The sequence below is a fragment of the Dipodomys ordii genome, unplaced genomic scaffold, assembly GCF_000151885.1.
Source record: "Dipodomys ordii isolate 6190 unplaced genomic scaffold, Dord_2.0 Scaffold31, whole genome shotgun sequence".
NCBI lineage: Eukaryota > Metazoa > Chordata > Mammalia > Rodentia > Heteromyidae > Dipodomys > Dipodomys ordii.
In genome coordinates this window covers 6,741,463-6,753,112 of record NW_012267247.1, presented here as the reverse complement: position 1 = coordinate 6,753,112, position 11,650 = coordinate 6,741,463, and the positions used below count along the sequence as shown (strand labels likewise).

General features: G+C 51.5%; 1 protein-coding gene across 1 annotated transcript in view; it reads right to left on the bottom strand.

Annotated features, from left to right (window-relative positions):
• Window positions 1-1,371: 1,371 nt before the first annotated feature.
• The window catches only part of Doc2b (double C2-like domains, beta), a 23,680-nt gene continuing 13,401 nt past the window's right edge, over window positions 1,372-11,650 (bottom strand). The window contains exons 6-8 of the mRNA XM_013016308.1: window positions 5,529-5,610; window positions 4,916-5,012; window positions 1,372-4,104 (exon numbers count right to left, since the gene is read on the bottom strand). Coding sequence (XP_012871762.1) covers window positions 3,968-4,104; window positions 4,916-5,012; window positions 5,529-5,610 — 316 coding nt within the window. The 3' untranslated portion in view covers window positions 1,372-3,967. The remainder of the gene's footprint in view (window positions 4,105-4,915; window positions 5,013-5,528; window positions 5,611-11,650) is intronic.

Here is an 11,650-nt window from a genome sequence, read left to right as displayed (position 1 = left end):
AGCCACCAGCACTTTGACACAGTCTTTCAGAGTAAACCAGTGGTTCTGTACTCCAGTTTTGGGAGCATATGTTTGGGCCCAACACTATCAGAACCAGTGCCCCAGACACACTGCTTTGGCTCTCTGCAAATGTCTGGCCAGCAGATTTTATCCACTTGTTCAAGAAATTCTTGCTGCTGTCCTGCTCTGTGCTTAACTGTGGTTTCAACTCTGGGATAACCAGATGGGTAACTAGGAATTATCTGTTGTTTGTTTTTGTCCACCATGGAGCTTGAACTCTGGGCCTGGGTGCTTTCCCTGTGCTCTTCAGCTCAAAGTGAGTGCTCTACCACAGTGCCACTTCCCGTTTTCTAGTGGTTTATTGGAGATGAGTCTCACAGAGTTTTCCTGCCTAGCCTGGCTTGAAACTGCCATCCTCAGAACTCAGCCTCCTGAGTAGCTAGGATTACAGGCGTGAGCCACCAGTGCCCAGCAAAAACTGGGTCTGATTTTTTAAACAGGGTCTTGCTGTTTTAAGTCTTGCTGGCCTGAACTCTTGCTCCTGCTGCCTCAGCCTCTGGACAACTGGGATTATAGGTGTGTATCATGATGCCCAATCCCACCTGATTTTTAGTCCCTTTGTTCCTCCTTCCCACACACAAAATAATGGTTTCTCTTTGTTTCTAGTGCTGGAGTACTCAAGTCTCATACTTGGAAAGTGGGTGCTGTGCCGTATGAGCCACATCTCCAGCCCCTTTTTCCATTGGTTAATTCTGAAGTAAGGTCTTGGTTTCTGCTTGGCTGTGATCCTCCTACTTAGGCTTCCCTGTGTCACTGAGGATGTCAGGCCCGTGCTACTGCACTCAGTCATTGACATGAAGTTTCAACTTTCCTGCCCTGGCTGACAAAACCATAATCCTCCGTCCCTGCTTTCCAAGTAGCTAAGATTATAGACTGAGCTATTGGGCCACCTTCACTATCTCCTTATTCATACCCTCCTCATTCTCAGGTCTTAGCCCCTTCTCCTCCTGGTGCCCAGTAATCCTTTTTATTCATGTCTTTGATTCTGCCCAGTCATTTTGCTTGCCACTTTCCCACATTTCATTCTGTGTGTGGTCAGGACACACACGCAGATGCCAACAGGTCAGGTGTATTGGTCTGGCTATGCAAAGTCTTGCAAGGCTGGAGTATGAGTTTTGGCTATATGTTCATGTTCCTGGGCCTCAGTTTCCCCAACTGTAACAGCAGCATGCCTCCAGTGGGTTCTTAAGAGGAAAGCTCCAGTAAGTAGCCTTCCCCTCAACCAGCCATTCATCCTCCAAATCTGCTAAAATGAATCCCACATCAATATTGCAATATGACATTTCCATTTACTTTGGATTATATGCCATTATAAATATTAATAAGACTTAAAAAGGACACCTTTGGGAAGGCCAGACGAAAAGTACAAAAATTTTGGGTGAGGCTGCAGTTTGAGGACACTTTCTGCAGCCGTCACATGGTAGCAAAACAGTTAAGCAGTGCACGAGAGTCTGCGTCGACGACAGCCAGAGTCCATGCATTGGGAGGTTCACTTGGTTTGAGACGGAACAAAGGGCAGGACATGCACGGCCCGAGCTCGGCGGGCCGGGGAGGTGCAGTTCCTCCCTCTCGCCACTAGAGGTCAGGTGGTTACTGCCTCAGGGTTGGAAGACAGGCCCATCCCGGATGGGCTAGTGGTAGCGGTGGGCGGGGCAGAGACCTAGTTACTGACACCTGACTTTGGAATAATTCTGGACTTTTGTTTTTAGGGGGGAAAAAAAGCGTTGTGTGAGTAATGGGCCCAAGGAAAGATGCCCTTCAAAAGCAGAGCCGATTCTGCAGCTTCTCAAAGCACTCTTCTTAAATGCAATGTGCACAAGGCCTAGAATAGTCTCAGGACCCAAGGGAAGATTTTGCCATTCCTAGTGGCTCCTGCTGAGCTCCCCATTTTACACCTGAGCAAGGTAGTCAGAAGACAGCGCCCATTCTGTCTTATGGCCAACAGGGATCATTTTCATGGCCAAGTCCACTCCTGTACAGCCTGGGGTAGTAGAAAGCCCTGAATTGGGTACTGGGAATCCTGCTTTCTTGGCTCAGCTGGACCCCATGTGCCCCAAGTGTCTTATAAGAAAGTCATCCTAGATAGGGTTCACACCCTTCTAGTGGGGCCATTTTGCACTTCCTTGTCTGGATTGGCTGCCCAGAACATGAAGCGGAGGATGTATCCAGCACTCACCCATACACAGGGTCCCTTAAATATAGGCCACCACACAGTCCCCATTCTGGCTATGAGCATAGAAGAGGGCCTTTGCCTCAAGCTCCTTGACCACAGAACAAACCTGAAGTGGCAGGATGGTATCAGAGCCAATTAGGAGACAAGACCCCATATCTCCAGAATTTAACAGACCACACTCAGTACCCAGTACCCCAGGAGGTAAGGACCTGCAAAGTCCTCACCAAAGGGTTTGAGACCTGGTTTGCCTCTCCCAGCTGTGTGGCTTTGGCCAACTATCACACTTTCTCCCACCTACCCAAGAGTTGTGAAGACAGTGTCTGCTGCCCCCCCAAACACAGGGCAAAACTTTCCTCAGGATGGGAAACCCATCTCCACGCACAGCAAGAGTGCCAGGGGAGGGGGGGACTGGAGATGTTTTCCCTGCCAACTAGAAAAGGGATGAGAATGATTTGGGATTCAAGCTGTCATCCCAGAGGCCTTGGATCCTGGTACCAGCTATGCTAGGGCCTTGGGTTGCCCTCCTCAGGACGTCTGGGCTCAGTCAGACAAGAATGGATTGAAACTCCTTGGTTCTGCATTTGTTTATCCAATCAATGTTCCTGAAGGTTGGGGCTTTGGATCCTACAATTGAGATCCTCTCAAACTCTTCCTGGAGAGACTGACTGGCGTGGTAGGGTCTCTTTTTTCCTAGTTCCTAGGCAGCTCTACAGGCCTTCTGGAAACAAGATCCTCCTGGACTGCCACTTGATACTCCTGAAAAGGGCATCGTGGCCACCTTAGAACAGAATGTCCAGGGTAGCCATGAAGGGGCCTGACACCAGCTTGAGCCCAGAGGGATGGGAAAGGGGCATGGAGGAATGTTTTCTTCGGTCGAAAGAAACCTCTTCTTGTAGCTGAGGACAACTTAGCAAGGTCTCCTCAGGAGGACAAAGGGACCAGAACGGGAAAGCAAGAGTCTGAGCATGGAACTTTGCATTCCTCCCCCTCCCCAGGAATGCCGCTCTCTACAGTGACTCCAAGACTACACACCTTCCTACTCCCATTCTTTTCCTCCCTTCCAAACCTCTAGGCCCTGCTCCCACTGCCTGGACTGTCGTCTTCTTTGCCTAGAACTTTGATCGTCCTTCAAGGCCTAGCTAAGCACGGCCTCCTCCAGGAAGCCTTCCCTACTTTCCTGCAAGCCACAGTAACACCACTTGCAGGGGCCAGCTGTTCTGGTGGTCTTCGCCCCCCTGTTGTAGAGGCCAGCATTCGGCTCCCTGCTGAGATGGACGGCTCACTTCTCCTCCCTGGGACTCGCAGACTCCTGTCCGCTGGAGCCTTCGGAGCTGCGCTATACTTGGCTCACTGGCTCTCCACCTGCCCGCAGCACAAGGGGAATGGATGTGGCGGAACGCCGCTTTTGCCTTCGCCTTTAGCGTCCCGTCTTGTGCCTCCCCACCCTCCCCGCTCTGCTCTCTTTGGCTCCACCAGAGCATGGAGCTCAGCCAGTCCCAGGCAGTGCTGAGGCCTCTTCCTGCCACTGGCCATCCTGGACCCCCCGGGCTCTGGCGTCCCTGTCCCCCTCCCTTTCTGAGTGGCTGGGCACTGGGTTCTCCAAGCCGTGGAGCTGCAGTGGCTCTGTGTCCGAGCAGGTATTCTGAAGGTTGCCCAGTGTTGGGGCCACAGCCCTTGGTGGCAGCTGAGGAAGCCCAGGGCCTGGCCTGTGCGGCCGGGTGGCAGGGTGGGCAGTCAGTCACTGAGCACTGCCCCGGGGAGTTCGTTGGTGAGTGTGTGCCAGCGCTCGATCCTCTTGTCCTTGTTCTTCAGGCAGTCGAACCAGTGCTTCAGGCGTTCGCCCTTGGCATTGATGCCCAGGACCACACCGCCTGCAGGAGGGGCCAGAGGGAGGGCCGGGGGCCTTCGTGACCAGAGGCCCTGGGAGGTTCTTCCTCCCAGAGTCTGTACCAGGAGCGGGCTCTCCCCTGCCCACCAGGCTCTGTGAATGCACAGGCCTGGCTTTCAGCTGTACTCTGTCTCCCCATCCCCCCATGTCAGAGCCCCAGGTCCTGCTCTTTCTCCACTAGGATGGGGACAGTGCTGGGAAAGGGGGCATGGTAGGTGTTAGGGGCTGAGGAATGGGGATCGGAAAAGGGAAAGAAGACCTGGTGTACTGGCTCATATCTGTAATTTCAGATACTTGGAAGGCATAGATTGGGAGAATCACAACTTGAGGCCAGCAAGGCAAAATGCAAGGCCCCATTCCAGTAAGCCAAGTATGATGGTACACTTCTGTAATCCCAGCTGTTTGAGAGGATCGTGAGCTGAGGCCGCTCAGGGCCTGGAGCAAAACGTGTTAGAGGCATGGCTTGAATGCTAAAGCACCTGCCTAGCAAGTGCCAGGCCCCGAGTTCAAATCCTAGTAGTAAAGGTGGGAGAAGAGGAGAGAAAGGGTAGGGCCGTGGCAGGCTTACTGTGTCACAGCCACTAGGGGCCACATGGGCTCAAGAGTCCAGCCCCAGGATTTGACCATCAGATCACCTCACTCTCAGACGCCACTCTATGGATCTGTCACTTGTCACATGGGACAGGCTGGGACAATATCTGAAACACCTTACACTGGGGACAGATGGTCCATAGCCCCAGGCTTCCCCAGAGACCAGCAAGGAGGGGCCAAATCCATTCCCACTGTCCCCTTACCGATGAAATCATTGGACTTTCCAATGTCATAATCCCAAACTGTGACCTCCAGGGTCTTCTTGGCCAGATCACCATGCTTGATCTCATAGCAGAACTCCTGCTGGGCAGAGGGGAGTGTTAGGGCAGGGCCACATGGGGGGGAGGGGTGTGCAGTATGGTGAGGGCAAGGAGGGGTGGAGGTGGGCAGGCAGCTCTCACCCAAGGTAAGAGCTCAGCCGAGGTCTCCATCTCCTCATCCACAGCCTCTGTGGCTCTGAGCGCCCTTGCTGTGTGTGTGTGGGGGGGTGTGTGTGTGGGGGGGGGGGTCCTGTTCATACCTGACTTCTGGGCTGGCTTTGCTTTGTGGAGTCTCTCCTTTGCTAGCTGTGGCGCAGGTTCCCCTTAGGATCCTTCTCCCTCTGCTCAGATCCCCGTCCTGGGAGGGTGGAGCCTCCCGGCCACTTCCCACCCATAGGGGGGCCTCGCCCCTTCTGTGAGGAGGCCTTCCTATCTGCTTTTCACCCCTTTCTTGCTACCACCAGCTCCTGCAGTGCAAACCCCCACTCCTCTAGATCCCCACCCACCCCTTGGGGAGTCCGAAGGCCCCTCAAGAAGCCGTGCCAGCCCTTCGTACCTCGTTGAACTCTGGGTTCAGGGTTTTCTTCTTCACTGCTGTCTTATGCTTGGATTTCTTGTCCACATCTGGCTTCAGGTATCTGTAATTACAACCAAAGGGCAGTCAGTGCTGGGGGAGGGCCATGGGCCACAGTGGAGCCGGCAGGACTGTGCACTGCTCCTGTCCCTGGAGACAAGGTCCCAGCCCTCAACATGGGCTTTCCCAGCACTGCGCTGTGGCTGGTGATAGTTGCTGTGGAGAAGGAAGTGGTCTTGGTGGTACCCACAGAACCTCCATCCCCCAGGAAGAGAATGGGCCTGTCTCTGGAAGTTTAATTTTCATGAAGCTCATGTTTCCAACTAGAAAAATGTTTTCAGCAGAGCTGGTCCTTTGTTCAATTGTTTCTTTTTTCTGGCTGTACTGTTGCTTGAACTCAGGGCCTTGTACTTGCTAGGCAGGCTGAGTTGAGCCTCCAGCCTTTTTTGTACTTATTGGTTTTAAGATGAAGGCTTTGCTTCCTGCCTTTGTGTGTCTGGACCTTAATCTGCCTGTTTAATTTCCTGTCCTACCTGGAATGATAGGCAGGTGCCACTATGTCCAGCTTCTTTACAGACCTGGTCTGCCTGTCTTAGATTGGAAAAATGATCCTCCCAATCTCAGACTCCCACTTAGCTTAGGACAACAGGAACATTCCACCATGCCCAGGAACAGGTTGAAAAGAGATCCCACCAACTTTTTGCCTAGGCTGGCCTTGAACTGTGATTTGCCTGTTCTCAGCCTCCCAGATGGCTTACAGGCATGAGCCACTAGCACGTTTCTTTAAATAAACAGATTAAAAGCATAGCCAGTGGGCTGGGAAGGTGGCTCAGTGGTAGAGTGCTTGCCTTGCATGCATGAGGCCCTGGATTCAATTCCTCAGTACCATATAAGCAAAAAAATCTGGAAGTGGCGCTGTGGCTCAAGTGGTAGAGCGCTAGCCTTGAGTTGAAGAGCTGAGGGACAGCGCCCAGGCCCAGAATTCAAGGACCCAGAACTGACCAGAAAAAAAAGAAAAAAGAAAAGAAAAAAAATGCATAGCCAGGCATAAGTAGCTCATGCCTATAATCCTAGCTACTCAAAAGGCTGGTATCTGAGGATTGAGGTTTGAAGTTAGTGGAGTTATGAGATTCTCATTTCCAATTAACGACCTACAGAAAAAAAAAAAAGGTGGAGCTGTGGCTCAAGTGGTAAAGCACAAGCCTTGGACAAAAAAGCCCAGGGCCAGTGCTCAGGCCCTGAGATCAAGCTCCAGGACTGGTTGTGCAGGACATGGGTGTGTGCAAGTGTGGGTGAGTGAGCACCAGGCATTGTGATGCTAGCCTGTCATACCAAGCAGTCAGAAGGCTGCACAGTGATACTAAAAAAAAAGACTTTCTTGAGGTTGGGAAGGTGGCTCAGTGGAAGAGCGCTTGCCTTGCATGCATGAGGCCCTGGGTTCGATTCCTCAGCACCATATAAGCAGAAGAAGTTGGAAGTGGCGCTGTGGCTTAGCCATGAGCTGAAGAGCTGAGGGACAGCACCTCAGAGTTCAGGCCCCATGACCAGCAAACAAAACAAAAACAAAAAAGACTTTCTTGATGAATTCACATACCACAACTTCCATCCTCAAGTTTTTCCAATGTGTTTCCCTCAAGGAGAAAAAGGCCTGGAGAGGGAGGCTAGGCTAAGCTCTGCAGCATCCACCTGGTAGACAGATGCAGACAAGCTGCCTTCTCCAGAGACTCAGAGAGATGGACTGATTTGTCCAAGCTTCCACAGTTGTTATGCTTATGGATAGAGCTTGGAAGCCATGCCCAGTGATAGCCTGGAGAACCTATTGCCCTGCCCCTGCACGGATAACTGGGTGACAGTTGCTTTACTCCTGCTGAGTGTGCTCTAGATGACAGCCACTTCAGTCTGCCACTCCCAGCTTCCTGGTGCACGGCTCAGTGTCAAAGGAATGACAGGAGTCCTAAAAGTGCCATGATAGGTCCACAGGCAGGTGGTATCAACTTCTAGCTCAAACCTTGTGGGCATCTTATTACTGTTTTCCTTTTTTTTTTTTTGCCAGTTCTGGGGTTTGAACAGTGCCTGGGCACTGTCCCTGAGCTGCTTTTGCTGAAAGCTAGTATTCTACCATTTGGGTCACAGTGCCATTTCTGGTTTTTTCTGTTTATATGGTACTGAGGACTCAAACCCAGGGCTTCATGCATGCTAGGCAAGCACTCTACCACTAAGCCACATTCCCAGCCCCTCCTTTGTCATTTAAAAATGCCATTTTATAAGTCAAATGCCAGTAGCTCATACTTGTAATCCTATCTACTCAGGAGGCTGAGATTTGAGGATTGCAGTTAGAAGCTAACCTGGGCAGGAAAAGTCTGTGACACTTTTTTCTCCAATTAAACACCAAAAGCCAGAAGCTGTTGCTCAAGTGGTGGAGTGTCAGCAATAAAGCTGAGGGACAGAGCCCAGGCCCTGAGTTCAAGCCCAGTACTGGCACACAAAACAATTTGTAACTTTCCTTACATAGACAATATTGATTTATTAAAGAGACATTAGAAAGTTATGTCAACAAAAGTGGGAGGAGAAATTAGGATATCTATTTACATCAGCTTCATACAACTGAAGGGTAAAAGTAACTCCATTTTGAGGCAGTGACCATTTATTTGTTGCTTGTTTATCTCAGCTAGCAGAGAAACACATTATGGTAATCCAAACACCTGGTTGTTTGCCTTTATAAGCCCTGCAAATCTTTAGCTCGGGGCTCTCCTCCTAGGCTCCGCTGTGTTGGAGTATAGGACAAGGCCAGAGCTGCAGCCCGTCTAAATAAAACCTTGCTTTTGCATGTTGGACCGTCTGACTCTCGTTGGTCTTCCTGGTGGGGGTCCTGCGACGTGGGCACTACACAATCAACTCAAATTGGGAACAATCTACATGCCCTTTAGTGGGGACCTGTGGCTGACCACAGCTGTGGTTTATACCCACAGCAAGAAGGAAGACTTAACACACTGACCCAAATCACCATCAAACGTGGGAACCTTAAAAGCATCCTGTTGGGCTCAAGAAGCCAGACACCAGAGTCAGCATCCATCCGAGGATGCTATGAAAATCTTGGCCAGAAACCGGTATGGCAATATAGTTGGTCTGTCCTTTACTTCTACATTAGCAGATACAATCAACAGGAGATTGGAAATATTCCAAAGATATTACATGGAACATGTGCACATATTTTTGTCCCCAAGACTCCTAATCAAGCGGGGCGGGCGGGCCCTGCTGGCTCAGGCCTGTAATCCTCACTACTCGGGAGGCTGAGATCTGAGGATCACGGATCAAAGCCAGCCCAGGCAATAAAGTCCGTGATAAACCACTAGAAAACTGGAAGTGGCTCTGTGGTGACAGAGCACCAACCTTGAGCTGAAGAGCCGAGGGACAGCGCCCAGGCCCAGAGTTCAAGCCCCACAATCCCTGCCCCCACCTCCCCCGACTCATAAGGAATCAATAGCTTCTGGCCTCTCAGGCCTCACTTCACCACTCCTTTGCTCCTTCCTCTCTTGCCAAGGTCCTGGCCTCACCTTTTCCTTCTCACCCCGCCCCCCTCCCTTCTGGCTATGCCCTGCAGGCCTTGCCAAGCCCTCGTGGCACCAACTCAGCCCTCAGGCCCCGCCCACTATCTGCTGCAGCCCCGCCCACTCTTGGCTTCGCCACGCCCCCTCCCTAGCGCGCTTGTGTTCTCTGTGCTCACCAACCAGGTCGCTGACACCGCAGCTCAAGAAGCCCTCACCCTCACCCCCACCCCTCCACCCCGTCATTCCTGGGACGGTTTTGGTCGGTTGTGGGGCTTGAACTCTGGGCCTGGGCACTGTCCCTCAGCTCTTCAGCTCAAGGCCAGCGCTCTACCACTTGAGCCACAGCGCCACTTCCGGTTTTCTAGTAGTTTATTGGAGATAAGAGTCTCACGGACTTTACTGCCTGGGCTGGCTTTGAACTGTGATCCTCAGATCTCAGCCTCCTGAGTAGCTAGGATGACAGGCGTGAGCCACCTGCGCCCTTGTGTTTACCAAAGGCTCCTGGAAGGATCCCTTTGGGTGCGGGGAGAGGGCCGAGCAGGAGGAAGCTGCCTGGTGTGGCAGAGCAAGTTGCTCCCAGTTTCATGTAAATGAAATGCAGGTGGCCACAGGAGCGAGCGCAGGGCCTTGTGGGAGGGATAACTAAGACCCCCGCTCAGGCCTGGCACATCGTGCCTATGATTTTAACTCTGTGTTTCCCATCACGCTTAGGGGCTTAGCCTGGGGAAACTGCGGCTGGGGTCACCAGGGATGGGGGTTAGGGAAGTAACTAAGAGAAAGCCCATTGAGGCTTGCTCCTCTGAGCCTGCCATCCCCAGCTCTCCTCCTGGGCCACGGTGCCTCACCAAGACCATAGCTGGTGGCCCCTTGGCTCACGCCTGTAATCCTAGTTACTCAGGAGGCTGAGATCTGAGGATTGAGGTTCAAAGCCAGCCTGGGCAGAAAAGTTCGTGAAAACCGGAGGTGGGGCTATAGTTCAAAGTGGTAGAGTGCTCGCCTTGAGCAAAAAGCCTAAGGACAGCACCCAGGACCTGAGTTCAAGTTCAAGTCCCATGACGGACACCTCACCTTCCCCCAGAAAAACCACAGCTGAGAGATGCACTGCTGGGAATCTAACCTGAACCCTCATTTCCCCTGCTTCGGAAGGAGAGGCTGTGGCTTCACACTGTATTGCTGTCTGAAGAGAAATCTAGCATCACAGGTAGAGGTGAAGACGCGAAACTGCCTCTCCAGAGACCACCACTCAAGACATGTTCTGCAGGGTTCAAGAAATTACAGGGTCGCCAGGCGCCAGTGGCTCACGCGGGTAATCCTAGCTACTCAGGAGGCTGAGATCTGAGGATTAAGGTTCAAAGCCAGCCTGGGCACAAAAGTCCGTGAAACTCATCTCCAATAAACCACCAGAAAACCGGAAGTGGCGTAGCTCAAGTGGTAGAGTGCTAGTGTTGAGCTGAATTGCTGAGGGACAGTGCCCAGGCTCAGAGTTCAAGCCCAACGACCGACAAAACAATAACAACAACAAAAAAATACAGGGTCCCTGTGTATCTGTGGGGGATTGTTGCCAGGACCCCCTCTGGATAACAAAATCGAGGGGTACTCAAACCCCTTGTATAAAAGGCTCCAGATCTACATATAGCCTAGACAATCCTTACGAATGCTTTAGGCCATCTGTAATACCATACACAGTGCAAATGCGGTGGAAGTTGTTGTTATCTGTGATCAGGGAGCACAATGCAATTACTTTTTTGAATAATATTTTTGATCCGAAGGTGGAGGAGTCCACAGATGCAGAAAATACCTAGACAAACCATGCATGCTCCTGGGGTTCGCCTTTTGGATAGCTGTGCTAATTCAGCGAGTTCTAATTTATTCATTTTAACTTCCTAATACTCTCCTGTATGCAGATGCCACATGTTATTAATCTATTTTGCTGACAAATGTCTGGCTATTACAAGGAATACTGCTATAAACAGCTTTCCACCTGCTGCAGTTTCTAGGAGATGAACCTGGCAGAATACACCTGCAGCCCTAATGCATGTTTTCAAACTTCTCCCCAAGACTGAGTCTGTGGCTTGTCTTCCCACAATTACTCCATTCTCCCTCACCTGGGTTTTTCTTTTCCCTCCTTCCCTCCCTCCCTCTCTTCCTTTCTTCCTTTCTTCCTTTTCTTTCTTTTTTTACCAGTCCTGGGGCTTGAACTCAGGGCCTGGGCTCTGTCCTGAGCTGCTTTTGCTCAAGGCTAGCACTCTTAACACTTGAGCCACAGTGACACTTCTGGCTTTTTCTGTTTATGTGGTACAAGGAATCAAACCCAGGGCTTCATGCATGCTAGGCAAGCACTCTACCAATAAGCCACATTCCCAGCTCCTCATATGGGTTTCCACTGGAAAACATTGTTTTGCTAAATTTGACTTTCAGGCCCAATTAACCATCTTTTCTTTTTTGGTGTGTGTGTGTGGGGTCTGGTCGTGGGGCCTGAACTCTGGGCCTGGGCGCTGTCCCTCAGCTCTTCAGCTCAAGGCTAGCGCTCTACCACTTGAGCCACAGCGCCACTTC